General features: G+C 40.0%; 1 protein-coding gene across 6 annotated transcripts in view; it reads left to right on the forward strand.

Moving 5' to 3' along the window:
• The first annotated feature begins 817 nt into the window (after positions 1-817).
• STAM (signal transducing adaptor molecule) overlaps positions 818-26,243 on the forward strand; it is a 92,444-nt gene continuing 67,018 nt past the window's right edge. For all 6 annotated transcript variants that reach the window (XR_013827066.1, XR_013827067.1, XR_013827068.1 and 3 more), the window contains exons 1-2: positions 818-1,034; positions 17,096-17,180. Coding sequence is in view for 2 of the 6 variants with exons in the window: in XM_079912728.1 (XP_079768854.1) it covers positions 995-1,034; positions 17,096-17,180 (125 nt within the window). In the remaining 4 variants the exon portion in view is untranslated. The remainder of the gene's footprint in view (positions 1,035-17,095; positions 17,181-26,243) is intronic.

Below are 26,243 nucleotides of genomic sequence, written 5' to 3' on the forward strand. Positions count from 1 at the left end.
ATTTTTTTGGTAAAGTTATAAATAAAATGACGAAATAGTTTAAGTTATTACGAATCACTAATCAATCGCTAGCTCCATTTTTCAGTTTTCTCTTGTTGCTCGGTTTGGGGCGGGGGGGCGGGTATCGTAGACCTTCTTGCGCTGTGCCACTGCTTTGCCAATCACCGTAATCGCTTAGTGAGTGCACAGTCAGTCAGTAGGTGCCAACGCCCAGCCAGAAGTGCTTTTGACCAAGCCTCCAAAGCGGGCGTTCGGGGCCTCTCGGGAAGGTGCCAGCGCAGCCTCAGCCGCCGCGAGCAGCCGCGCGCCCGACACTCCCCTCGTGGGGACTCTGGCCAAGCCGCCCCGCTCACATGACTTCACCGAGCAAGTTCCTTGTCACCGCAGGCAGAGAATTGAACTCACAGCCCTTTTACTTAGATGCGCTCGAGTGAAGGGGCTTCCCTCCCCCTTCCCAGGGACCACAAAGTTGTGACAACCGACGGAACGGGTGGGAGAAAGGGATCTCCCCTCTCCCCAGCCTCGACCCCTTTTCTTTCTACTCAGCCTCTGATTCACGCCTGGGCTCGCTAGTCGGCTTCGGCGCGCCCGGAGGACCCCGTCCTCCGGAGGTTCCTGACCAAAGCCAAAGCAGGAAGCGCAGGCATCACGGCCACTCTCCCGTGTAGCTAATCAAAGCGGGGCCGGGCGGAGGGGGCTCTGGAGTTGGGCCGGTTTGGGCGGGGCAGGTTCCGGGCAGGTTCTGGGCAGGCGGCGCCGAGGGCGCCCAGATTCCCGACAGGCTCCGCGCCGGGGGCCTTCGCGGCTCCTTCGCTCCTGTCGCCGCCGCCGACGCCGCGGTAGCTGGGGGTCGGTGAGAGGAGGAGCTGTCGCGGAGCCCTGGGGGTCCGTCTCGGTCGCTGTTTTTGTCTGAGGAGCCTTCCTTCCTCGGTCGTACCCTGACTCCCGCGGTGTCGAGAGGGAGTCCCTGCGGACACCTCAGCACGCAGTGGAGATGCCTCTCTTTGCCACCAATCCCTTCGATCAGGACGTCGGTAGGTGCTTCTGCCGCCCCCTGTCCACCTCCGGCGGACCGCGAGCCCTCTGTGCCCGCACCTGGCGGACGGTCTGGACCCCCGGGCCGGGCGAGTCCTGCCCCTTCCCTGAGGCTCTTTCTGTAAGAGTTTGGAGGAGGTTGGGGGCTCGGCGCATCCTCTTGGAAAGAAGGGGGACTGTGAGAGCCTGGGAAACGGGCCTTGAGCTGGGGCTGTGGGTTCCGAAAGAACTGCTGGAGAGGTGGGTGGCGAAGGCCGCGGAGGAACAGCTGGGGCGGGAGCTGGTGCTGGGACGGTGCTTCTGGGAGGACAGAGTCGAGAGCTAGGGAGTCTTCGCTAGCGTAGGATGATAAGCCCTGTGATAGAGTGTTTCCCGGGACACATGTCAGACATCTAGAACTAGGGGAATGTTTTAGGTTGGCTTCCTTAGGGGGCTTTAAAATCTGTGATAAAACTGTAGCGGGAGGACAGAGCTTCTGGTTCAGGGTGGACTGTCAGAGATCTTGGGAGAGAATGATGAAGATGGAATACTTGGCAACAGTGTAGACGTCATTGGGGGCCGGAGACACTGGGCTGCCTTCCTTGGGTAGGTCTCAGTACTTTAAGTGTGGAAGAGGACCTGGGATCCGAAAATGCTAATTTGTTCTGAATTTGAAATGGTCTATTTTTGGTTTTCTGAGTCATCGGTTTTAGGTACTGATCATACCAATTCAACAGGTTAGTGTGTGTGTGTGTGTGTGTGTGTGTGTGTGTGTGTTTTCCTGGTCTGAGGGTAATAATTACAGGAGTTTGAGTTTTCAGGGAGAGAATTTTGGGGTGATTTGAATGCTCCTAGCATTTGGGGCGCACACGTGTGGAGTGAAAGCAAGTTAAATACCGTGCCTAATTGCTAGAGTAAAGAAGAATAAGGACACCCTAATGGAGTTGCTTTTCATGTCTTTGTATATCTTAATGATAAAAGGTTTGAATCTTCTTTTTAACTCTAATTTACGGCCTGCCACTGAAGCTTGAAGGTTTGGGTTAAGACTAGAAAAAGGTTCAGTCCCATCCCTGCCGCTGCCTAGCTCAGAGTGGAATCATGGGCAAGTTACTGGAGCCCTTTGAGTCCCAACATCCTTGTCTTTAAAGAGAGGGAAGACGCATTCTGTTTGTGGTTCAGTGGAATAGTATGTGTAGCGGGGCCTCCTACAGTGCCTTTATATGGTGAGCAGCGACTAAATGATAGCTTTCTTCGGTTCCAGTTTAAATGAATGTCCTGAATCTTAGCAGTGGATGGAACTTTAGAGCTGACTAGTAATAGTTAATAAATAACTAATTTGGAAATTACATTTAATTTAATAGGCAGTTAGCACACACTGTTTACAGGACACTGCTCAGTGACATAAGAGAGCGATGAGTAAGCAGCATGCTGCTGCTCTCAAGCAGGTGTGTAACTTACCACGTTAACTTCCAGGGCAAATGCTTAAAGTAAAACAATTTCTTAACACCTTCTTCTTCTGTTTCCAGCACCTTGATCTAGTTTTCATGTTCGTATGTAATCTAGCTTCCAATTACCCAATCACTTTTATATCCTGTTGCCTTTTGAACCCACATTTCCATTGGATTCTTAATGTCACACCTTTCCCAGTACCTACACCACCCAGTTCAGACACAGGCTCCTTCTTGCTTTTATACTTTTGATTGTATTATTTCTTCTACCTTTCTTCACCTACTTATGATTAAAAGTCAACTCAGAATCCAACTCATACCTGAGTCATTTCCTTATTACTCTAACCTAGGGTTTCTTATCAGCGTCACTGCAGATGGTTTGGACCAGATAAATGTCTTTTATCGTGGGCGTCTGTCCTCTGCAATGTAGGCTGTTTAGCAGCATCCCTGACCTGTCCCCACTAGATGCCAGTGGCACCTCTCCCCACCGAAACCCCAGTTATGATTTAAAACATCTCCAGACATAGCTAGATGTCCCCTGGGGGCACAAAATAGTTTCCAGTTAAGAAACACTGCTCTAGCCTACTGTAATCTCCACCCTTTTCAAAACTCCTGCAACACTTTTTGTCTTTACCAAATTATTTCGCATTAAAGATAGTTATATCTTGTATTAAGCCCCTGAACTCTTTTATTGGTTGCCACAGAGTAGGTGCTTAATAAAAGTTTGTTGAATTGAGAACGTGTCCATTGGGCCTGTAGACGGTAAGCTTCTTGAGTGTAGGAACATTGTTTTGCTCCAGAAAAGCTTACTTTTTGTTTGTTTTTTTTTGCTTTTGTTTGTTTGTTTGTTTTTGGCCACGCTGCTGTGTGGCTTGCGAGATCTTAGTTCCCCATTGAACCCACACGCACCCTCGGTAGTGAAAGCGTGGAGTCTTAACCACTGGACCGCCAGGGAACTCCCAGAAAAGCTTACTTCTTAAAGTTAGGTTTTAGTGTTTGGATCAATTCTCTCCTCATGATCCATGTATCAAAATATCGTGAAAGTTTATCTAAGAAGACCTGCCGGAGACCCCAGCAAATCATCCTTGGACAGAGTCCAATAGACTCCCATTTAAACTTTTTCACTAGCATGTAGAATATAGTATGTAGAATACATTTAACAATATTTCTTCTTACTTTGTCAGTGAGTATGTCAGTGATATTAAAGTACTCCCACTAACTCACTTGATATATTTATCACTTAACATTAGCGTATAGTTTTACTACTTCAAAATTAATTGCCTTTAGCTTTATTCATCAATAAAGTGAAATGGTAAATTGGAAATTTACATACTGATATATACCACATAACATTTCATATAAAGAGATAAAATACTGGTGATCACTTTTCCTTTGAAGAAGCGCCTAAATATGTTACTAGAATGTGAGCTCCATGAGGACAGGCATTTTTGTTTGGTTTGTTCACTACTGTATCCCTAACACGTAGACCAGTCTCTGGCACTAATAAACATTTAGTAAACACTTACTGAATACATGAATCTCATTTTGGATGTTATATTTCTTGCTAAGTTCAACTCTTAAATTATGAAGATAACTCATTCCATCAAGCTTTTATTTTAGAGTCCATGGTGACTTGTCTTGCCAAACCCATCAGTCAATTCCTAGTTCATTTCTTTGTTGATCTCTTAACATTCCTCTTTGATGTACTTTATTCACTTGGTTTCCAGGACACCAAACTTTTTCTGATTTTCTGCTTAGCTCTTTTTTAGTCTTTTTGGCTTCTCCTTTTTGTGACTTCCAAATCTTCAGCTCTAGAACTTCTTTTTTGAGACTTTTTTTCCCCTTGGAGTCTTAGGAGGCAATTTAGCTTTGCACTAAGAATTCAGACTCTGGAGCTACACTGCCTGAACTCAATTACCAGGTTTGCTGCTTCCCAGCAGTGTGACTCTTTGGGTTAGTTGCTTAGATATTCTGTGCCTCAGTTTCTTTATCTTTAATATGGGATAGAGAGATGATAATAGTTTTTGGTGTCTTCCCCAAACCTGCTCATTCCTTCACCCTTGCCTGTTTCAGTAGATGGCACTGTTGGTATTTACTGCCACTCATCTCTAATGTCTAGGAGTCATCACTGATTCTTCTTTTTCCTTCACGCTTCATATCCATGCTATCAGCAAGATCTTCTGGCTCTACTTTAAAAATATATCCAGAATCTCATCACTTCTTCGTCTCACATCACTATTATCTTACTCCAGCCATCGTTCTCTCTTTCATAGACTGTGGCAGGAGATTTCTAGAAGGCTTCTTTGCTACTACTCTTGCCCCTTACAATCAGTTCTCATTTACAAAGGTCAGTGATCTTTTAAAAATCTTAGGTACTGTCATTTACCTGCTCAGAACCTTCCAGGAGCTTCCGATCCCACTTACAGGGAAATGCAAGTTCCTTAGTGTGGCCCATAGTCTGGCCTTTCCTATGTCTCTGATATGATGACAGTCTCCAAACACTCTCTCTCATTCTAAGCTTCTTGGGTCTGAATATGCCAAGCTCACTCCTGCCTCTCTATCTATATTGTGCTGTTTTCTTTGCCTAGGTTATTTTTCCCCCAGGTATATGTGAAGGTCTTGATGTCCATCACATCATTTCAAGACTCTGTTCAGAAGAGTTTCTAAGAGAGGCTTTCCCTGATTACCTTTTGTAAAAAATATCCATCTTTACCCTCTCTGTGTCCTTGTTCCATTTTGTTTCTTTATAGTACTCAGCTACCTCACATTGATTGATTGGTTGGTTGATTGATTGCCACCTGTGTAGAATGTAAACTCCATAAGGACAAGAACTTTTCATTTCTATTCCTAGTACTTCAGGGACAGTGCCTGGTACATAGTAAGCACTCAATAAGTATTTATTAAAGGATGAGTTATTGATATCTTGCTATCTTTCTGGTCTTGCTTATCTATTTGGTGTTCTAGTATCACCTAAAAAATCAATCTATCAGAAAACTGAACTTATCTTTCCAGTCTAGTTCTTCCTTCATTATGCGGTTATTTTATAATGTTCCAGTTATCTTGATTTGAAACCAAAGAGGCATCTTTGAATCATTACCCTGCCTCTACCAAATCATCATGTCTTTGTTTTTATACTACATTGCATTCCTAGTCACACTACTTTGGACCGGCTCGTAGCCTATAGAATTGGACATGTTTTTAGTCTGTGTTGCTAGCCCAGTCAATATCAAACCACAACCAGTTTCATCTTCGTAAATGTCAATGTCACATTCTTCTTCTGCAGTTTAGTGTGATGGAAAAACCTTGCTTGGGCTTTGGGTTTAAATGGCAGGTGCAGCATTTGCTCTTAGTAAGTGGGCAAAATATGGACATAGGCAAGTACAGAACCCCTCTGAGTTTTCCTTCCACTTGTGTGAATAGGGGTAAAAATATCTACCTCAAGGAGTTGCTATGAGGAACACTTAAAAAGCACAGGACGTTCTCTTTATTGGAGTTGAATATTCCAATTCAGCATGTTCAAACTCATATTCAAATTTCTCTTCTCAAGTTTGCTTTTCCTCTGTTCTCATGACTGGTACTTCAGTTTACTTAGTCAGATATGTCAAGAACCTGGGAGTCATTCTTAAATTCTGTAGTTGTAATTTTCTACATCCCCATGGCAAATATATACTGTCTGCTGTGTCCCAGCCACCCTGAACTTGCCCTCCAGGATTCTGGTGCTGCCACAGTCTGTGTGCTTCTCTTCCTGATAGCTCTTGAGTCCATTCATCTGTCCGTCCGTTCAGGCCTCCCATCCTTTCTGTTCTCATCGCCACTGCCCAGCAAGTTTAGCTTGCTCTCTTAGGAGAGTCCGGTAGCTCTGTTATCCCTGCCTCCAGTCTGTCCCCAGTCATTTTCCAGGTGACAGTGATATTTCTAAAATGTAAATGTAATCATATGGCTCCTCTGATTAAAATAGTTCAGTGAATCTACAGCTTTTCACAGGAATTTGAACTTTTCAACATAGCATATAAGACCTTGTAGCATGTGGCTCCTTTTTTTACCTCTTCAGTCTCCACTCTTTTCCTCAAGGCATATTTCCTTGTTGGTTTTACACCACGGCTTTTTCATCTGTGGATCCTCTGAGCTGCCATACCTTTCTCTTCATTAGTCCCCATTAAGGTTGTTTTGAGGAGATGATGCACGGAAAGCACTTAGCCCAGTACCTGCCATGTAGTATGTTCGGAACCTTTAGAGGCTACTCAGATTCTAAGGGCTGGAATCAGTTACTGTAAAAACATACTCAGGAGAAAAATGTAAAAATCTAGAATACAGGTCTGTTAAAGGTCTGATATCTACTGGGTTAAGAAATTTTGTGCTCATTGTTTCTTCTGTACCTATTTTACTTCTCCTGTAAGCTCTTCTTTCTAATGCTTCTAGATTTTCATTTCTATTTTGTGCTCTTTTCTGAGATGCTTTCATGCTGTTCCTTTGACACCTACTTCCCTTTCTGGTTAGAAGAGCTTCAGATTGCTCTTCCAATGGAATTTCCAGTGGTCAGGAGGGATAGGGATATTTGGTGAAACAAACGTTTTTGAAAAATTGATTCCGATCTCAAAAAGAGGGTAATTTCTTTAAGACTTGCTTTTTCCATTGGCCATTTTTGATGAACTTTTATGTCTCCAAACCGATTGAATGACAGTCTTTTTCCTATAGCCTGAATGTGATGGGCAGTCATCCTCTCAGCATTTCTTACCTCCCCAAATCTTTGGCAGTCATAAATTTTGAGAAAATCAAAAGTAGCTGCTTATCAGAAAAAAGTGCTTCAATCCATTGAGAAGACTACTGAAATTCAAATGAGACTCAGTGTGTGATTTTTCTGGGTACTGCTAGGCAAATTTCTCAATCTCCTCTTTTTGGGTAGAAGGAAAAGGATAATCTGAGGATAAAATGAGATCATTATGAAGCTTCGAATTCTTTAGAAGCAAGTGTGTGTTATTTTCCCACATACCGTGTTTTTGTCTTAGAAAATAAATAGTTTTGAATTCATTTGCTATTCACAAAGCCATGTTGAACTGCTACTGGTAGTTTATACTTTTCTGATGTAAAAAGTATTTGTTATTTTACAATGTAGAAGAACTGCTATAGCTCTTGATCTTGAGGCAGCATCAATAAATAATGTGAACAATTTTAGCGTTCTGAAATGGGTTGCATTTCTGATCTGTGTATATAAGTCTGAGTCAGATCCTGATCCTGTTTGTGCATAGGAGAATGTTTAGCATAATATCTGTTAATGACCGTACCAGACACTCCTGGGTTTGCCTTAATTCAGATCATCCTTAGTTATGATAATAGACAATTTATATTTTAACAGACATAAGCTTGTCATTTCTAGTTAACTATTTACTTTTTAATAAGTTAAGTTTTAATAAGCTTAACTATTTTTAAACAGAGTGATAGGTTTTAAGATTTAAGTATGTTCTTTTTAAAGAATGCACTAAGCTTTTAAAAAATCTGCTTGGCTACCAGTCAGTGAGGATGATGAATTAAGCGCACTACCAGATCAAAGTGATAACTTGCTTTCCTTTTTCTAAGATGAAGTACAGTCATCCCTCAATATCTGCAGGACTCCCGTGGACACCAAAACTGCAGATGTTCAAGTCCCTTATATAAAATGGCATAATGTTTTCATATAACCTACGTACATCCTCAAATATACTTTTATTTTTTTAAACTTTATTTAATTAATTTATTTATTTAGGCTGTGTCGCAGCATGTGGGATCTTAGTTCCCCGACCAGGGATCAAACTCGCGGCCCCTGCAGCAGAAGCACGGAGTCCTAACCGCTGGGCTGCCAGGGAATTCCCCTCTCATATACTTTTTAAATTTTTTTAATTTTTTATTTTTGGCTGTGTTGCGTCTTCGTTGCTGCGTGTGGGCTTTCTATAGTTGTGGCGAGCGGGGGCTACTCTTCATTGCGGTGCATGGGCTTCTCATTGTGGTGGCTTCTCTTGTTGTGGAGCACAAGCTCTAGGCGTGCAGGCTTCAGTAGTTGTAGCTCGCGGGCTCAGTAGTTGTGGCTCACGGGCTTATTTGCTCCGCGACGTGGGATCTTCCTGGACCAGGGCTCGAACCCATGTCCGCTGCATTGGCAGGTGGATTCTTAACCACTGCGCCACCAGGGAAGTCCCCACCCCTCCCATATACTTTAAATCATCTCTAGAATACTTGTAACCCCTAATAAAATGTCAATGTTATATAAATAATTGTAAATACAATGTAAATGCTATGTGAATATTTGCCCACACACAGCAAATTCAAGTTTTGCTTTTTGGAACTTTTTGGAATTTTTTTTCTGACTATTTTTGACCTGTGGACGCTGAATCTGTGGACTGTAAGTGTTAGACTGGAGGATATTGTTCAGGATGACTCACTCAGTCTTCTTGGGCTTCAGAGGTATTGGGAGTTTATGGGATAGGGCTCTGGGATTCCTCAATTAGAGCAATTCCACTTGAATTTACTTCACATATTGGTTTCCTTTAAGACAAATATTTTATATAAAAGAGATTGTTGAATAATAAAGAATTTTACTAATCTTTGTTCCTGTTTTCTGGAAGGGAACCTGTAAATCGTTGGAATTTCCTGAGTGATAGGAGCGTCTTTCTAACTCATGGTGGGTTCCTGGGACAATACCTTGGTTTATGCTACAGAGATGACTCAGCATGGGGGCTGGTGGCTCCAAAAAGACTAACCTTTTGATAAAGATGGCTGGGACTTTGAGTCACACGGTATCAGCTAGACCTTCAGAAAGGGGGAGGAGGCCTGGAGATTGAGTTCTAGGAGGTGGCCAATCATTCAATCAACTATACCTTCATAATGAAACCCCAATAAAAACTCTGGACACTGAGCCTCTGTTGAGCTTCCTGGTTGGTGATACACACTGATGTGCCAGGAGGATGGTGAGTCCCGAGGGCACAGAAGCTTTGCATTTGAGATCCTCCCAGACCTAGTCCCGTGCGTCTCTCTTCATTGGCTGGTTGTCATTTGTATCTTTTATAATAAAACTAATTATAAGTGCTTTTCTGAGTTCTGTGAATTATCGAACCTGAGGGGATAGTGGAAACCCCTGAATTTGTAGCCAGTTGGTCAGAAGTGCATGTGGCTGGAAACCCTGGAGCTTGTTTCTGTGTCTGAAGTGAGGGGAGACTTGGGGAGTTCTGTGCCCTCAACCTGTGAAGTGTGTGCTAACTCTGTGTAGTCAGCATCAGAATTACATTGTAGAGGGTTTCTGCATTGAAAAGTAAAATTTGAAAACCATTGAAGTAGATGCTGTTAAAGGTCCATGTTTCTATGACGTTTATGGATTCACATTGCAGTTACATGATTAGATTTCTTATTTATTGAGCATTTAGGCTGAAAGCATGAACATTGAAAGAATTACCCAAAATAGAAATTGTTATTTTCAAGGGATTTACAATTATGGAAGCTTGAACAGGTCAGTTTGACTCAGTTACCCTCTTGGCATACCTGCCAGCAAGAACAAATTAAACAGCATTTAAACATTTGCTTTCAAAATAAACCATTTAGTTTCCAGAGTAATGTTAAGTTTCTCATTATATTTTCTTCTTTTCCCTCTTCCTTTTTGGCAACAGATTCATTTTTTTCTTAAAAGTCCAGCTCTGATCAGATTGTTTCCTTGCTCAAGATTTTCTAGGCTTTCTGGTGTTTCTTGAATTAATACAGATGCCTCATTTTGTATTTTGGGTCTTAGAGTGCTTCCTGCCTTTCACAAAGTAGTCTCTATTTCAGCCAGCCTACATTCTTCTTTATATTTCTCTTCTGTTTTCATAACTTTATTGTATTCACTTAAATAGAAATAAGAGTTTATTTTTAATCCTGTTCTCCTCTTAGTTTCTAAATATATTAAGAATCCTTTCCTGATATTCATTCTCTCTCCTCCCAGGTGTTTACCATTTTTTCAGTTTGCTTTAGGCTTTGTATTTTTTGTGTGTGATATTCTGTGTGTGATATATTCAGGTCTCTATCTGTTGGTTTCATTTTCCGTTTTTAGAGTCTGAGCTACTTCAGATAGGGTCTGGCCTAGACTAGAAACTTATTCCATTTTGTTGAATATCTGTCCAGCTTTTGTAATTTCCTGCAAATAAGTCACCTTACCATGATCTCAGATGTTTTGGACATTTGTGTTAATTCTTAACAGGAATTAATTTGTGTGAATAATCTGCTTTTAGAAAATGGTAGGGTAATTGGACATAGGTACCCTATCTGCCACTACCCATTGGTTATCACCCACTGCCGCCTTATTATTTATTCTATGGATAGTTCTCCATGGCAGTGACTAACGGGTAGGTGTTGCTATAGCCCTTGGGACCATGATATGGCTCAGGTATTGCAAACCTACAAAGAATTTGGACAGAGTTGGCTATTTGTATTTTCTGCTTTTAAACTGGCTATGACTGACCTCCAGCTCTCAGTAATAAGTCAAAATGGGGAAGTAAGTGTTGCCTGTTGAACGAGGTAGCAGGGCATTGAGGGGAATAGGGGATCAGGAATTTCGTTATCTCATCACCAAGACCTATCATTATAGGTAAGAATCTTGGTATGGATCAGGCTTTCTACCCCCAAACCATCTCAGGTTAAAAAACATGTAAATATTAGTGAAGATCTTGGAGGTGCTGTCTTTTAACATATCTGTTCTTGGCATTACAGTGCTCCAGTTAAGACAGGTTGCCTTCTGCTTTGGTGTAGTTTTTGTTTCAGAAGATAACAGTTACTTCTTTTTGAAGTTTTTTTCCCTCTTACATAGGCTCTTGTTTGTTCTAAGTTGCTTTCTTCTGCGTTGGATTTGCTAATATTTTGTTGAGGATTTTTGCATCTGTTGATATTTTCATGAGAGATATTGGACTGTAGTTTTCTTTTCCACTAATGTCTTTGGTTTTAGTACTAGGGTAATACTGTCCTCATAGAATGAGTTACGAAGTATTTCTTCTGCTTCTGTCTTCTAGATGAGATCGTAGAGAATTGGTATAATTTCTTCCTTAAATGTTTGGTAGAATGCACCATTAACCTATCTATGCCTGGTGCTTTCTATTTTGGAAGGTTACTGATTACTCGTTCAGTTTCTTTAATGGATATAGGCCTATACGGATTGTCTGTCTTTTCTTATTTGTGATTTGGCAAATGTGTTTTTTGAGGACTTGGCCCATTTTTTCCTAGGTTATCAAATTTGTGGGCATAGAGTTGTTGTTAATTACTATGTGCTTTTATTCAACACCACCAAGAAGTCTTTCAGTTTTCAGTGAACACTGACTAGATACCCCACATATTTACCTCAATTCTGACACTATCTATTTACCTAGGGAGAATATCAGATTCCACAGGTTAAGGGCTCAGTCGTACAAGACTGCCTTCACTCCCCACTTCAGGTGCCAGTCCAGGAGGTTACCTGTGCTTCTGACTGACTGGCTGTAGATTGGAGGCTCCCATGATTCTCTCATGGCTCTTCACCCATAGTAGTATTCATTTAATAGCCTTTTTATGTCCATGAAATCTGTAGTGAGGTCCCCTCTTTCATTTCTGATGTTAATAATTTGTGTTTTCTCTCTCATTCTTTTTTTGGTTACCCTGTCTATCAATTTCGTTGATCTTTCCAAACAACCGATTTTTGATTGTACTGATTTTTCTCTCTTTTCTGTTTTCAATTTCATTGATTTCTGCTCTAAATTTTTTCCTTTAGCTTACTTTGGATTTAATTTCCTCTTCTAGTTTCCTAAAGGGGAAGTTTATGTTAGAGATTTTTGATTCTCTTTTCTGATGTATAAATTCAGATTTCCCACTAAGCATTGATATCAAATGCCTCCCACAAAATTTGATAGGTTGTACTTTCATTTTTGTTTAATTCATAATATTTTAATATTTCTCCAGTTTTTGACCTGTGTATTATTTACAAGTGTGTGTTATTTAATCTTCACGTATTTGGGGATTTCCCAGCTCTTTTTGTTAATGATTTCTAGTTTAATTCCATTGTAGCCTGTTAGCAGACATTGTATGATTTCTAGTTTTTAAAATTTGTTATGGTGTGTTTTATGGCCCAGAATATGGTCTGTTTTGTTACGTTCCAGGTGAACTTGAGCAGAATGTATTCTGCTGTTGTTGTATGAAATAGTCTACAGATGTTAATTATATCCAGTTGATTGATGATGGTGTTGAGTTCAACTATGTCCTTAAACTGATTTTCTGTCTACTGGAACTGTCCATTTCTGACAGAGAGGTGTTGAAGTCTCCAGCTATAATAGTGGCTTCATCTGTTTCTCTTTGCAGTGCCATTACTTTTTATTTCAGTTATCTTGACAGTCTGTAGTTAGGCACATGCATGTTAAGGATTGTTGTCTTCTCTGAGAATTGACCCCTTTACTATTATGTAATGCCTCTGTCCCTGATAATTTTCCTTGCTCCAGGGTTGGCTCTGTCAGAAATACAGCTACTCCCACTTCCTTGTGATTAGTGTTAGCATGGTATATCTTTCTCCATCCCTTTATTTTTAATCTATATGTATCTTTATATTTAAAGTGGGTTCTTGTAGATGACATATAATTGGATTTCATCTTTTGATCACTCTGACAATCTCTGTCTGTATTTAGACCATTAACATTTAAAGTGATTATTGATATTGTTGAACTAATATCTACCATATCTGTTACAATTTTCTAGTTGTAGCCCTTGTTCTTTGTTCCTGTTTCTTACACTTTCCCCCCTGCCTTTTGTGGTTTTAACTGAGCATTTTATATGATTCCATTTTCTCTCTTTTTTTAGCATATCAGTTATCCTTTTTTTTCTACTTTCAGAATTTACAATATACATTTACAACTAGTCCAAGTCCACTTGCAAATAACATTGTACCACTTCACTGGTAGTACAACTCACCTTCTAGTAGCAAACTATTCCTAATTTCTCTCTTTTGTTCCTGGTGTCCTTGCTGTGATTCATTTCACTTATACACACGCCTGCACACACATACACACACACAAATACATACACACACACGTGTATACATGTCTCCTGTATCCTCTCCTTGGAGAACTTTTTAAAACATTTCTTGCAAAGCCAGTCTGCTATCAACGGGTTCCCTCAATGTTTCTTAGTATGAAAAAGTCTTTATTTCTCCTTTCCTTGTGAATAATTTCACAGGGTGTATAATCCTAGGTTGGTGATTATTTTCTCTCCACACTGTTTGATTCCATTCTCTCCTTGTTTGCATAGTTTCTGAGATGTCAGGTGTAACCATTATGTTTACTTCTGAATAGGAAAGGTGTTTTTTCCTGCTGGCTTCTTCTTAATTTTTTCTTTATCTTTGATTTTCTGCAGTTTGAATGTGATATGCCTAGGTGTAGAGGTTTGTTTGTTTGACAGGTATTGTGCTTGGTGTTCCTGGAGCTTCCTGGACCTGTGGTTTGGTGTCTGACATTAATTTGGGGAAATTCTGAGTCATACTTGCTTCAAATATTTCTTCTATTTCTTTTTCTCCTTCTTGTCTGGTATTCCAGTAATGCCTTTGTTACAGCTTTTATAGTTTCCCACATTCTTGGATAATCTGTTCCAGTTTTTTTCCCCCCTGCCAGTCATTTTTTCTCTTTGCTTTTCAGTTTTGGAAATTCTGTTGACATAATCTCAGGCTCAGAGATTCTTGCCTCAGTCGTGTCCAGACTGCTGATGAGCCTATCAAAGACATTCGTTTTTGTTATACTATTTTTGATCTCCAGTATTTCTTTTTGATTCTTTTTTAGAATTTCCATATCTCTGCTTACATTGTCCATCTGTTCTTGCATGTTACCTCCTTTTTCCATTAGAGCTCTTATTAGCATATTAATCATAGTCTTTAAAATTTCTGGTCTGATAATTCCAACATCCTTGTCATGTCTGAGTCTGGTTCTGATGCTAGTCTGGTCTCTTCCAACGGTGGTCTTTGCATTATAGAATGTGGCTTGCTGGAAGCTGGAGACGATGTACTAGATGAAGGGACACCAGCCTTTAGTGGTGTGAGGATCAGGTACTGATAGTCCTGTGATTAGGGCTCAGTGAGCCTCTGCCCCCGGGAGTGAATTTTCATGTGCTGCTCTCCCTTAAGTTGGGACGGGATGGCTACAGTGGGCTGGAGTTGGATATTCCCCTTTTCCCACGTAGAAGACTAGAGCAGGCTAACGTTGGGATTTCCTTTCCCCCAGGTGGGTTAATCTCTGATAAAACTCTAGTTAGTTAGGGGCTGGTAAAATTATTTCTCTTGAGAGTAGGCCTTGTTAAGAAGAGAATACTCTGGTGTATTTCAAAATTATCAGTTTCTCTCCCCCTGCTGGAAAAAATAGGAGAAATTTTCTGTGATATTCACCTTGAGAACTTGGGAGAACCCATGGAAGTAGAACTCACAAAAGGGCTTCCCTGGTAGTGCAGTGGTTAAGAATCTGCCTGCCAGTGTAGGGGACAAGGGTTTGAGCCCTGCACTGGGAAGATCCCACGTGCTGTGGAGCACCTAAGCCCGTGCACCACAACTACTGAGCCTGCGCTCTAGAGCCCGCGAGCCACAACTACTGAACCTGTGTGCCACAACTACTGAAGCCTGCACGCCTAGGGGCCTTGCTCCGCAACAAGAGAGGCCACCACAATGAGAAGCCCATGCACAGCAATGCAGAGTAGCCCCTGATCATGGCAACTAGAGAAAGCCCGCGCGCAGCAACGAAGACCCAATGCAGCCAAAAATAAATGAATAAAACAAATAAATTTATTTTAAAAAAAAAGCTCACAAAAGTGTGGGGGGAGCTTCCCTGGTGGCGCAGTGGTTGAGAGTCCGCCTGCCAGTGCAGGGGACACGGGTTCGTGCCCCGGTCTGGGAGGGTCCCACGTGCCGCGGAGCGGCTGCGCCCGTGAGCCATGGCCACTGAGCCTGCGCGTCCGGAGCCTGTGCTCCGCAGCGGGAGAGGCCGCAGCGGTGAGAGGCCCGCGTACCGCAAAAAAAAAAAAACTAAATAAATAAAGTGTGGGGGCTCCCCTAAGCCTAGGCTTCTCTGGAGTTTTAAGTCTCCGACTTGTGCACACTTCTCCTCTGGCAGTTTGTCAGTTTCAGTTTAGATTTTTGTGCTCTGGTACTGGTTCCTGGAGATGTTTCTGCTCAGGGGCTTCTGCTCTGTTAAGTTGTGATTCTGTATATCCACCTATCTGTTTGTCTCATTTTGGGGGCAGCAGTTTGCCCTGTGACCTCACTTCTGAGGCATCTAAGAAGAGTTGTTGACTTTGCACTTTGTTTACTGTTTTACTTGTTAGGATGAAGTGAATACTTCCAAGCTCCTTACATGCTGGACTGGAAAATGGAAGTAATTGCTTATTTTTGGTGCCTAAGTCTCAACTATACCTGGTATCTCCTTGTCTAGAAAAGAAATTTGCTTTACCTGCAGAAAGTAAACCATCACTCATTTGCTCCGAGGGGGAGAGGTGATTGCTAGAGCCTGTAAGGAAGCAAAGTAGGGACTACCTACATTTCAAACAGCATTAACCGATTTTGCTAACTTGGAGGTCCTCTTTTTCTTCTTCATTCTCAATTGCAGACATTCTTTCTGCTATGAGTACTTGAATTTTCTGAGGATTCAACAGACTGGTTCTTTTTTTATTTTTTAATATTTATTTACTTAATAGATCTTTACTGGAGTATAATTGCTTTACAATACTGTGTTAGAGTGAATCAGCCATATGCATACATATATCCCCATATCCCCTCCATCTTGAGCCTCCCTCCCACCCTCCCTATCCCACCCCTCTAGGTTGTCCCAAAGCACCGAGACGGTTCTTAAGCTTTTTTTTCTTACTGCCAATACAGGATTCACCTTTCTTGGGTCTTCTAAGTAGTTTACCATGTATCAATGTTGTCCTATAGCTTTTGAGATATTGTTGTTGTTATTACTTCTCATGTTTTCCTTATCCTTGTGTGTTTGTGTTAAAGAAGAAAAAAGTCCCTTTATTGTAATTAAGAAAGGGATCTAAATTAGGTGATTTGGTTCAATCTGCCATACCTCTGTTGCTGTTTTCAACTTGTCAAGTTTTTATTTAAGGGAACATATTCAGTTAAAGCTTGGTTTTCTTTTGCTCAGCACCGCTCCCCCCCCCCCCCCCCCGCCCCCGGCAACAACAGAATCAGCAAAACTAGATAGTTAATTAATTTAATTACCTGAAACATTTTGTTAGAGATCTGTGCCTGGTCATGCTCTTTTGCTGGCGAGTAAAGCTAAGAATTATTTGAATGAAAGTATTCCTTATTTTAGTCTTTCTGTGTGCAGAAAGGGATAGATTTGTGCGCACACGTGTGTGTGTGTGCCTGCGGGTGTATTTTTATAACAAAAAATCAGTGGCCTATTTTTTTTGATACTAAGTAACAAACAAATGAAGTATAAATGGGGAAAATAATTATGATAGGTAATAAAGGTGCCCTACCTCCTTTTAAAGATGGAGTTAAATATTTCATTAACCAGGTGTTGACAACTATTGTAATTTGTTGATATTTGATTATACTACAGTTTGGTAATTTGAATGTGATCATTTACCTCGTAAAGATTTTTAAAAATAATGTGTCTGCGATTTCTTTTTATAATATACAGAGAAAGCAACCAGTGAGATGAATACTGCTGAGGATTGGGGCCTCATTTTGGATATTTGTGATAAAGTCGGTCAGTCTCGCACTGGGTAAGTGTTGCAAAGTTTCAAAGGATTTTTATTTATTCTTCCTGTTTATTAACATGAATGAAACAAGAGTTAGAAGGTAAAGCATACTACAATCACAATTTAGTTTAAAAAGAGAATGTTTTTGCTAGTGAGATTTGAGGAATCATCCCATTTAGGTTACTCCCTGTAACCAGGAGGAACAACATGACTGGTAACAATGTTGATACTTTAATTATTCTCCCTTGTCCATAATTGCCTTCTGAAATCTAACTTTTCCCACTGATTTTTGAAAAAAATTTTATTGAAGTATAGTTGATTTACAATGTTGTGTTAATTCCTGCTGTACAGCAAAGTGATTCAGTTATACATATATTCTTTTTCATATTCTTTGCCATTGTGGTTTATCACAGGGTATTGACTATAGTTCCCTGTGTTCTACAGGAGGACCTTGTTGCTTATCCATTCTCTATGTAATAGTTTACATCTGCTCATCCCTAACTCCTAGTCCTTCCCTCCCCCCACCCACCCTTAGCAAACTCAAGTCTGTGCTCTATGTCTGTGAGTCTGTTTCTGTTTTGTAGATATGTTAATTAGTGTTATATTTTAGATTCCACATATAAGTGATATCGTATGATATTTGTCTTTCTCTTTCTGACTTCACTTAGTATGATAATCTCTAGGTCCATCCATGTTGCCGCAAATGGTGTTATTTCATTCTTTTTTATGGCTGAGTGGTGTTCCATTGTGTGTGTGTGTGTGTGTGTGTACACACACACAATGGATATATATATCCAATGGAATATTATATGTATATATGTATGTGTGTGTGTGTGTGTGTGTGTGTGTGTATTCCCCAAATCTTCTTCATCCATTCATCTATTGATGGATATTTAGGTTGTTTTCATTCCCACTGATTTTTAAAGTCATCAGTGATTTCTCAATTACCAAGTTTTTTGGTTATTTCTGTGTTCTTTTCTTCTCTGTCACATGTGCCCATTCGACCCAACTAATCAGTGACTGTTGAAAGAGAGACAGTTTTAGGGAAATAGAATTGTAAACTTTCTGGCATACAGACTTTTTGGTACTACAGGGCTTTCTCATCAGTGCCGCAAAGGGATTTACTGATGTACAGAGTAATGGTTTCCTTCATTCCTGGGCTAATAACGTCCAGTTATTAGTAGCCACATTTACCCCTTTGTGCCACACAAATATTGTTTTATTTACGTACTTTCATGTGCAGAATGTTTGGGAGCGCTGCTGGATTCTGCTTGATTCTTCTGGTGGTAATTTTAACTCTCTGATGGTGCCTTCTCTGGCTCTTCTTCCTTCCCTTCTAAATAGAGATAGTTCCTTAAACTTTCTTTGATCCATTTTTTTACCTGATACTTTTTCTTTTGAAATCTCCAAGCTTTCAAATTTCTTTATGTGACATCTGTAGTTTTAGCTCTGAATCCCTAACTCAAGCACTAATATTGGGGATGCAGCATAATTTCTGAACATCACACTACATAAGCCGCGGCCTCACATCTAGAATCCTGAACTCATGTCTCCTTTTGCTTTAAACCTACATTCCCTCCTTTGTCCCCTGTCTCTGTTAATGACAAGGTTATTCTTTCATTCACACCTAAAGCCTCAGACCCTCCTCTGCATTTAGCTTTTTACCAAATTCTGTCAGCACGCCTCCATAATATCTCTCACGATATTGATGTCATAGAGTCTCCTTAGTTAAGTTCTTGAACATTGGTCAAACCAGGTGGGGCAGTTTGTGTTTAAGTCCTTTCCACCCCGTCACTCAAGCCCTTTTTAGTACGTAATGTGCTCCCTCTGGCAGGTTCCGAAGATTGTGGCCTCGACCATCCCCTTTGTTGTCTTTGCATCCTTTCCAGCCTGGTTAGTTCCTTAATTTAGTTGATGTTTGAGTATTTACTGTGTGTTATGTGTCTGTTCCTTCTTCTCTACGTCTATTGGCCCCACTTTACTTGAGCCATCCTTAACCACGCCTAGCCTAGTGAATTAACCTTCTGGCGTTTCCTTCTGTTTCCATCTCTTTTCTGTCCAGTTCTTATAGCCGGTGGCCATTTGACAACTCTGACCATGTTACTCCCCTGTCTTCCATACTGAGTTAAGTCTAGTAACCTCCTTAGGCCTCTGAATCATTTATTTTTCATTTACTTCTTTTGTAGTTACTGATCTTTTCAACTCAAATATTTGAGCTGCCAGTGCTTTTCTGCTTTATTGTAATGCTTTTGGTCATTGTGTTCCTTCAGTGTCGAATATTCTCTTCTCCCATCTCCTATCTCTGTGTCTCATATCCTTCCAGACCCACTATGGATATTATTTCTTCCACAAAGGCCTTCCTTATCCCTAGTACTGAAAATCATTATCGAAAACCTGAATCCTCAAAACACTCTATCAAAACCAATCTTATTTGTGTTTTGCCTTGTATAATAGTAATTTATATACATCTAGTAGACTTAGATTTGTAGGATGAAAGGTCTATGAATTTTTGTTGCGAGGAGGAAAGCAAATAGCTTAGCGGCTGAGAGCATGGCCTTTGGAGTGAGACTGCCTGGGTTCAGATCCTGGCTCTGACTGCTTAGCTGTGTCACTGGTGGGTAAATAGTAACTTTCTTTTCTAGTTTGCTACAAGAGAATAAAAATAGTATCTTTTTATAGGGGGCTTGTTGTGAGTGTTAGATTAGTTAATATATATAAAGTGTTTATAATAGTATCTGGTGCATGGTTAAGTGGGTACACCTCTGCCTCTTTTTTTTTTTTTTTTTAATGGCTTTACAATGTTGTGTTAGTTTCTGCTGTACAACGAAGTGAATCAGCTATATGTATACATATATCCCCTCCCATCCTGCCCATCTAGGTCATCACAAAGCACCGACCTGAGCTTCCTGTGCTATACTGCAGGTTCCCACTAGCTATCAGTTTTACACATAGTAGTGTATTTATGTCAAACCTGCCTCTTTTTGATTAAAATGATATTTTGTGACAGTTTGTCTGTTGAGGACTAGGTATCGACCTAGCTCCATCCCTGTGTATTTTGGAGATAAAACTTTTATCTAGCATTCCAGTTGCAAAGTCCCTCCTCTCTCTTTTCACTCCATCAGTTTTCTTTTTATCTTTAGTTTGGTAGTCTTCATTTTGTAGATACTTTTTATAATAATTTGATTAATTGCTTGAAATAAAAGGACAAACTCCCTTTCATTACTAGAAATATTCCACATTTTTCTAGTTAAAAAATAAAGTTGTAACCCACCTAAAAATCCTGTATGATGTGTCATGGAGATTTAAAGAGATCAATTTGTTTTTCTTCATGTTAACATTATTATACTAGAAATGATAATCTGTTATTTTTTTCCTGTATTTTCCTGTGATGAGAACTGTTCAGATCAACTCTCTCAGCAACTTTCAAATGTGCAACAAAGTATTGTAACTGTACTCTCCATGCTGTACATTACAGCCTCAGAACTTACTTATAACTGGAAGTTTGTACCTTTTGACCCATTTTATTCATTTTGCCCACCCCTCTGCGCATCTGACAACCACCAGTCTGTTCTCTGTTTCTGTGAGTTTGATTTTATTAGATTCCATATATAAGTGAGATCATATAGTATTTGTCTTTCTCTGTCTGACTGATTTCACTTAGCATAATGCCTTCAAGGTTCCATCCATGTTGTCCTTGTGTACTTAAAATGTACTAATTTATAGCTTTAAGTAATTGTTTTCTATTTGCTTTTTGTTGTTATCTAGTATCAGTAGGTTTAGATACATCCTCATTCTTTAATTTTTTCAAATTTACTTTAGACAAGATATTCTCTCTCAGTATTTTTCCTTAGTATTTCATTATACTTTGGAGATTTAAATTGACATTGTGCTAAATCTATGAATTTACTTAGGAAGTGTTTTCAGCTTTGCTAATTTAAATAATGAGAGGTAGTTCTGTTTTTTTTTTTTTTGTGGTATGCGGGCCCCTCACTGCTGTGGCCTCTCCCGCCGCAGAGCACAGGCTCCGGGTGCGCAGGCTCAGCGGCCATGGCTCACGGGCCCAGCCGCTGCACGGCATGTGGGATCCTCCCGGACCGGGGCACGAACCTGCATCCCCTGCATCGGCAGGCGGACTTCCAACCACTGAGCCACCAGGGAAGCCCTCTGTTTGTTTTTAATCAATATTTTTTCCTTTCCTCTTCCCTTCTGTTCCTTTTTTCTTTTTCACTTATTTTTTCTTCCTTAATACTTGCTCTCTAGTTCCTTTAAATTCTCATTAAGTTAATTTCCAAGTATTTATTTGTTTGTTTATGGAAATGTGATATCTCTTTATAGCTCTTATTAATAAAGAATTGTTTGAAAAGGATTGTGTAATAATTGAGATGCCATTCTAATATTACTAGGGTTTAAAAAAAATCAAACCCACAAAATTTGCTTATGTGTGTGATTTCTCTTTAAAAATAATGTTTTACATTCATATCCAGTTGTATTTTCATTATTTTCACTTTCTTGCTGTACCTTGATGATTTCATAGTAGGAAATAAGCATCAGGGCCACATTTTGACTTTCATGGGCCGTCAGCACTTTTGTCTTCCTGGTTCCCTTTCTCCATAAAAAAGTAATAAAAATATTTTATGACTGCATTATTATAAAGGCAAGTGCATTATCATACATGAAAACATTTTCTTTGACCCAAGTTTGTGGCATTCAGCACAGTCACATTGTTGTGGGATCATCACCACTGTCCATCTCCAGATTTTTCATCATATCCCCAAGTGAGCTCTGCCTGTTAAACAACTTACCACTTCCCCCTTCCCCAGAACCTGGTAACCACTTACTGTTTGGTTTTAATTTTTAAAATTATTTCATAATTAGTTATATGGAAAACATGGAAATCTGGTTTATGTTGTCTAGGAATCTAGATACATATGTTTAGTATGGGTTGCTGATGGTAGCGTGAGAATATTGAACCAGTATTGTAGGTTGTCAGTGAAGTATTCTAGGTACCTGGTGCGCTTTAGAAAAGACTGAGACATGTCATTGGTGTGAGAGGGAAAAGGGGACATGAGTTTTCCTGAGGCAGATGTAGATAGGGCAGGTTGAAGTAGAGGCACGTTATGGACGGGAATGCAGTTCATCAGGTTACTTGTATACTAGGCAACAGTCTAGGTTTTTTTTTTTTAAAAAAACATTGCCATATGGTATTAATCTGTAATTTTACAAAATGTACAGATCTATTTAAGAGGACAGATTTAGGGACAGTTGAGGGAACTTTAAGAAAAGCATTTCTATTTCAGTAAGATTCTTTTTTAAACAAAATGATTTGTAACCAGCAATATATTGTAGAATTATTTAGTGCATAAAGTAACTTATATTAAAGTCTTTCTTCCCTAAGAAAATAATATTTAAAAATCCTTTTGGGCCCTTTTTAAAGAATTCCTTCCTTCCTTCTTCCCTCCCTCCCTCCCTTCCTTTCTTTTTTTCGAGTCATCTGTTTTGGAGTTATGGTTGTTTGGGAAATATTCTCAATTTTTAAGGGGAAATGAAGAGCCAATTATTGTGAAATTTCATTTGGTCAGAGAACTGTGACCCAGAAACATGGTTCCAGCAGTATTTCGAAAAACCCTCTTTAATTCTTCCTCTTTAAAAAAAAGTACTGTTCTTTGAGCCACACATACGTGTGTATTTATGTTTGTTGATTTAAAGAAATACTTATGCTTATGAAATATGTACTTTTTTGTTTCAAAAATAGATACTCACATGGCTCAAAATTTAAAACAGTTTAAAAAGATGAACATTGACAAGTCTAACTTCTGTTCCTGTTTCCCTCCTCCATCCTCTATAGGTAACCACTTCTGTTTCTTTTGTACCTTTCCATTGTTTCTTTACACAAATACGAATATCTTTTCCCTGCCGTAATAGACAATAAGCATATTATACACTATTCTGCATTTGTAATTATTTAATTCCCTAATATATCCTGTCAGCCTGAAATGTTTGAATATGCTGGACTTAAAAATTCTGAAAATTTTTTTCTGATTTCCAAAGATTCACGTGATTTTTAGTGTGCAGTTCTTCCAACGTCTAAGTACTGAAAAATACTTAGCCAGTGATGTCATATGATGGACTGAAAAGTCTCTGTTCGGAATCAAGAGAACTTTCAGAATAATAGTAGCAGTTTTCTTTAACATAATACATAGCTTCCCATAATAAATAGCTTTTGTCTATTAGTTTTGATTGATTTGATTATAATTTCATATATAAAAAATAGATGTGAGGATGGGTATTGATTATCCACAATAAAAAGTTAAAGTTAAAACTCTGTAATTGACATCCAGATTAATTTGTGCTATTATTTTATGTCTTAACTGTCTTTGTTTAGCTTTAGACAAAAATATAGTTGACTGAGAGTGGACAACGTGATAAACTTTTTTCTTTACTTGGATAAGGGATCTATTTGGATAGTAAGTCTTTGATTTATTCATACAGAATTAGAAGGAGAAAATGATAGTCATTACTGATATTTTGTGAAAAATATAAATATAAGCCTTTGGGAAAGAGTTTGTTAAAAATATTTTTCATTGGCTTTATGTTGTCTTGTCCTGGACCCGGGCTTTGACTACTTCTGACCTTTAGCTGGAGGTTGATAGAATATGTCCTGATTTTTTAAGGGAAGAGTAATCTCTGACCTAGACTTCTTCAAGTTGGAAGGGCAGCATCAGTTCTAGAAACAGATTTCTTCCAACATATGTCTTGTAATGATCATACCCTCCATTTACTGGCCTTAGGCTTGACGGTCTTTTCAGTGTCTGTTAAGGATAATAGCCAGCATTTACTGACTGCTTATTATCTGCCGGCTCTTGTTTAAGTGCCTTATAAACATTTTATTTAATCATCACAACAGCTGTAGGTACTCTAGTTTTTTCTAGTTAACAAATGACAATCTGATTCATATTTAGGATTTTTTAAAATGTAATTTAAACTAGGGGAAGAGTTATAGCAGGAATAAAATTAAAGGCTTTTTTGTAAAGCGTGATCTTGATTTCCTGGTCTCTTTCACTTTCTTAATGTCACAGAATTACTTCAGTTCATTTCATTCTTTTTGTATCAGTCGTTTTTTCTTTTATTTGACAAACAGTGAGTACTGGCTGGGTATCATGCTTTGGGTCTAGAGTGGTGAATAAAGCAGGTACAGCCTTTGTCATCAGCTATGGTAACAGTTTGCCAGTGGAAGATAGAAATAAACAGGTAATGGTCTAAGAAGATAGTGAGCAGAGGGCTTCAGTGGAGAATAAAAGGGAGACCTACTTAGGTTTTTCAGGGAAGCACAGGCGTGAGGGATAACATTTATACTATGATTTTAAAGTTGAGAAGAAGCAAAGAGCTGCAAGCAGAGGTCCCAGGCAGAGGGAACAACCTTCACGTGAATGCTGCAGGGTAGAGGACACTTGGCGCTTTCTAAGAACTTGAAAGGTACGGGCTAGCCGGAGCAGAGGTGAGTCGCCCTGAGCAAGCACAGAGGTGGGTATAAAGAGAGTGAGTGGGTTAGAGAAATGGAAGATGATAGTTGGAATCCTTGAAATGGAGTTTGTAGACCTTGACGGTTAATAATAAGGTGGAGTCAAAAAGCCAATGGTGTTGGAAGCATCACTTCCATTAAGACAGAAGTAACATTAGAGAGAGCAGCAGTGAGCCAGGAGTTAAAATCATTGAAAGATGAGGGGACAGTGAGGTTTTTTAAATGAGAAGATCTGAACTCGGCTGTTTTAGGAAAGAGGGAGGGAGAGTGGTTTTGAAGTAGCAAAGGGAGCAAAGAGGACCCTTCATTTAGGAGGTACAAGAGCCGTGGAAGACTGAAAGCTACCACTTGAGGTGGCTGCAGGAGAAGTGTTATCTTCCTTGGAGAGCCAGTTTTCTGTAGAGCAAAAGGACCAGGGGTAGGGCCTTTTGTTGATCATGGGCTGTGACTTCTAGAGGGTCCAGTGGAAAGATTGCAGAAGCTGGGGAGTAATGGATATGCAGAGCTGTTTAATGATGGAGAGGATAGTCTGGAGCTTCTTGTAGGGACTTGTCTAAACAAGAATAACAGGCATATGTTCTCAAGTTCTCAATTATTGGATCGTAGAGAAAGTTGGGTGCCCAAGACTTGGTCTTGACTTCTGCAGAAGGAACCTTGGAGTCCTGGGAAGGAGTGGTCGGGGCTCCCTTTGACCCCTTTCCATAAAGGTGAAGAGGCTTGAGGTGGGTGGTCTTCCAGAGTCAAAGGTACATTCTTACCGTTTTCTGGGATGAACATCTTTTTCTGTATTTAAGAGCTGTTTGTGCTTCCTTTTCTGTGAACTGTCTGTATCCATCCTTTCCTCATTTCTAGGAGTCCTTGATGTGTTAGGGACATATCTTGTTTGTTTTATGAATTGCGTATATTTTTCCATTATTTTTTGTTTTTTGTTGTTTTGGCTGCGCCACACAGCTTGTGGGATCTTAGTTCCCGACCAGGGATTGAATCCAGGCCCTGGCAGTGAAAGCGCCAAGTCCTAACCACTGGACCGCCAGGGAACTCCTTCCATTATTCTTTTGACTTTGTTTTGTTGTTTTTTCTATTTAGAAAATTTTGATTTTTATATAGCTGAATTTATCAGTCTTACAGTGTTTAGAATTTTGAGTTATACGAGACTTGCCTTCTCCAGGGTTTTAGTAGAATTATCTCATGTTTTCTTTATGGTTTCGTTTTTTGTTTTATAATTAATAGACTGTTTTTTTTAATACAATTTTAGGTTTAGAAAAAAATTGAGGGCTTCCCTGGTGGTGCAGTGGTTGAGAGTTTGCCTGCCGATGCAGGGGACACGGGTTCGTGTCCCGGTCCGGGAGGATCCCGCATGCCGCGGAGCGGCTGGGCCCGTGAGCCATGGCCGCTGAGCCTGCGCGTCCGGAGCCTGTGCTCCGCAACGGGAGAGGCCACAGCAGTGAGAGGCCCGCGTACCGCAACTAAAAAAAAAAAAAAAAAAAAAATTGAGCAGATAGTACGAAGAATTCCATAACCCACTCCCACCCCTTATATGCAGTTTCCCCTATTATTAACATCTTGCA

Source organism: Stenella coeruleoalba, assembly GCF_951394435.1.
Source record: "Stenella coeruleoalba genome assembly, chromosome: 2".
In the NCBI taxonomy this organism is placed as follows: Eukaryota; Metazoa; Chordata; class Mammalia; order Artiodactyla; family Delphinidae; genus Stenella; species Stenella coeruleoalba.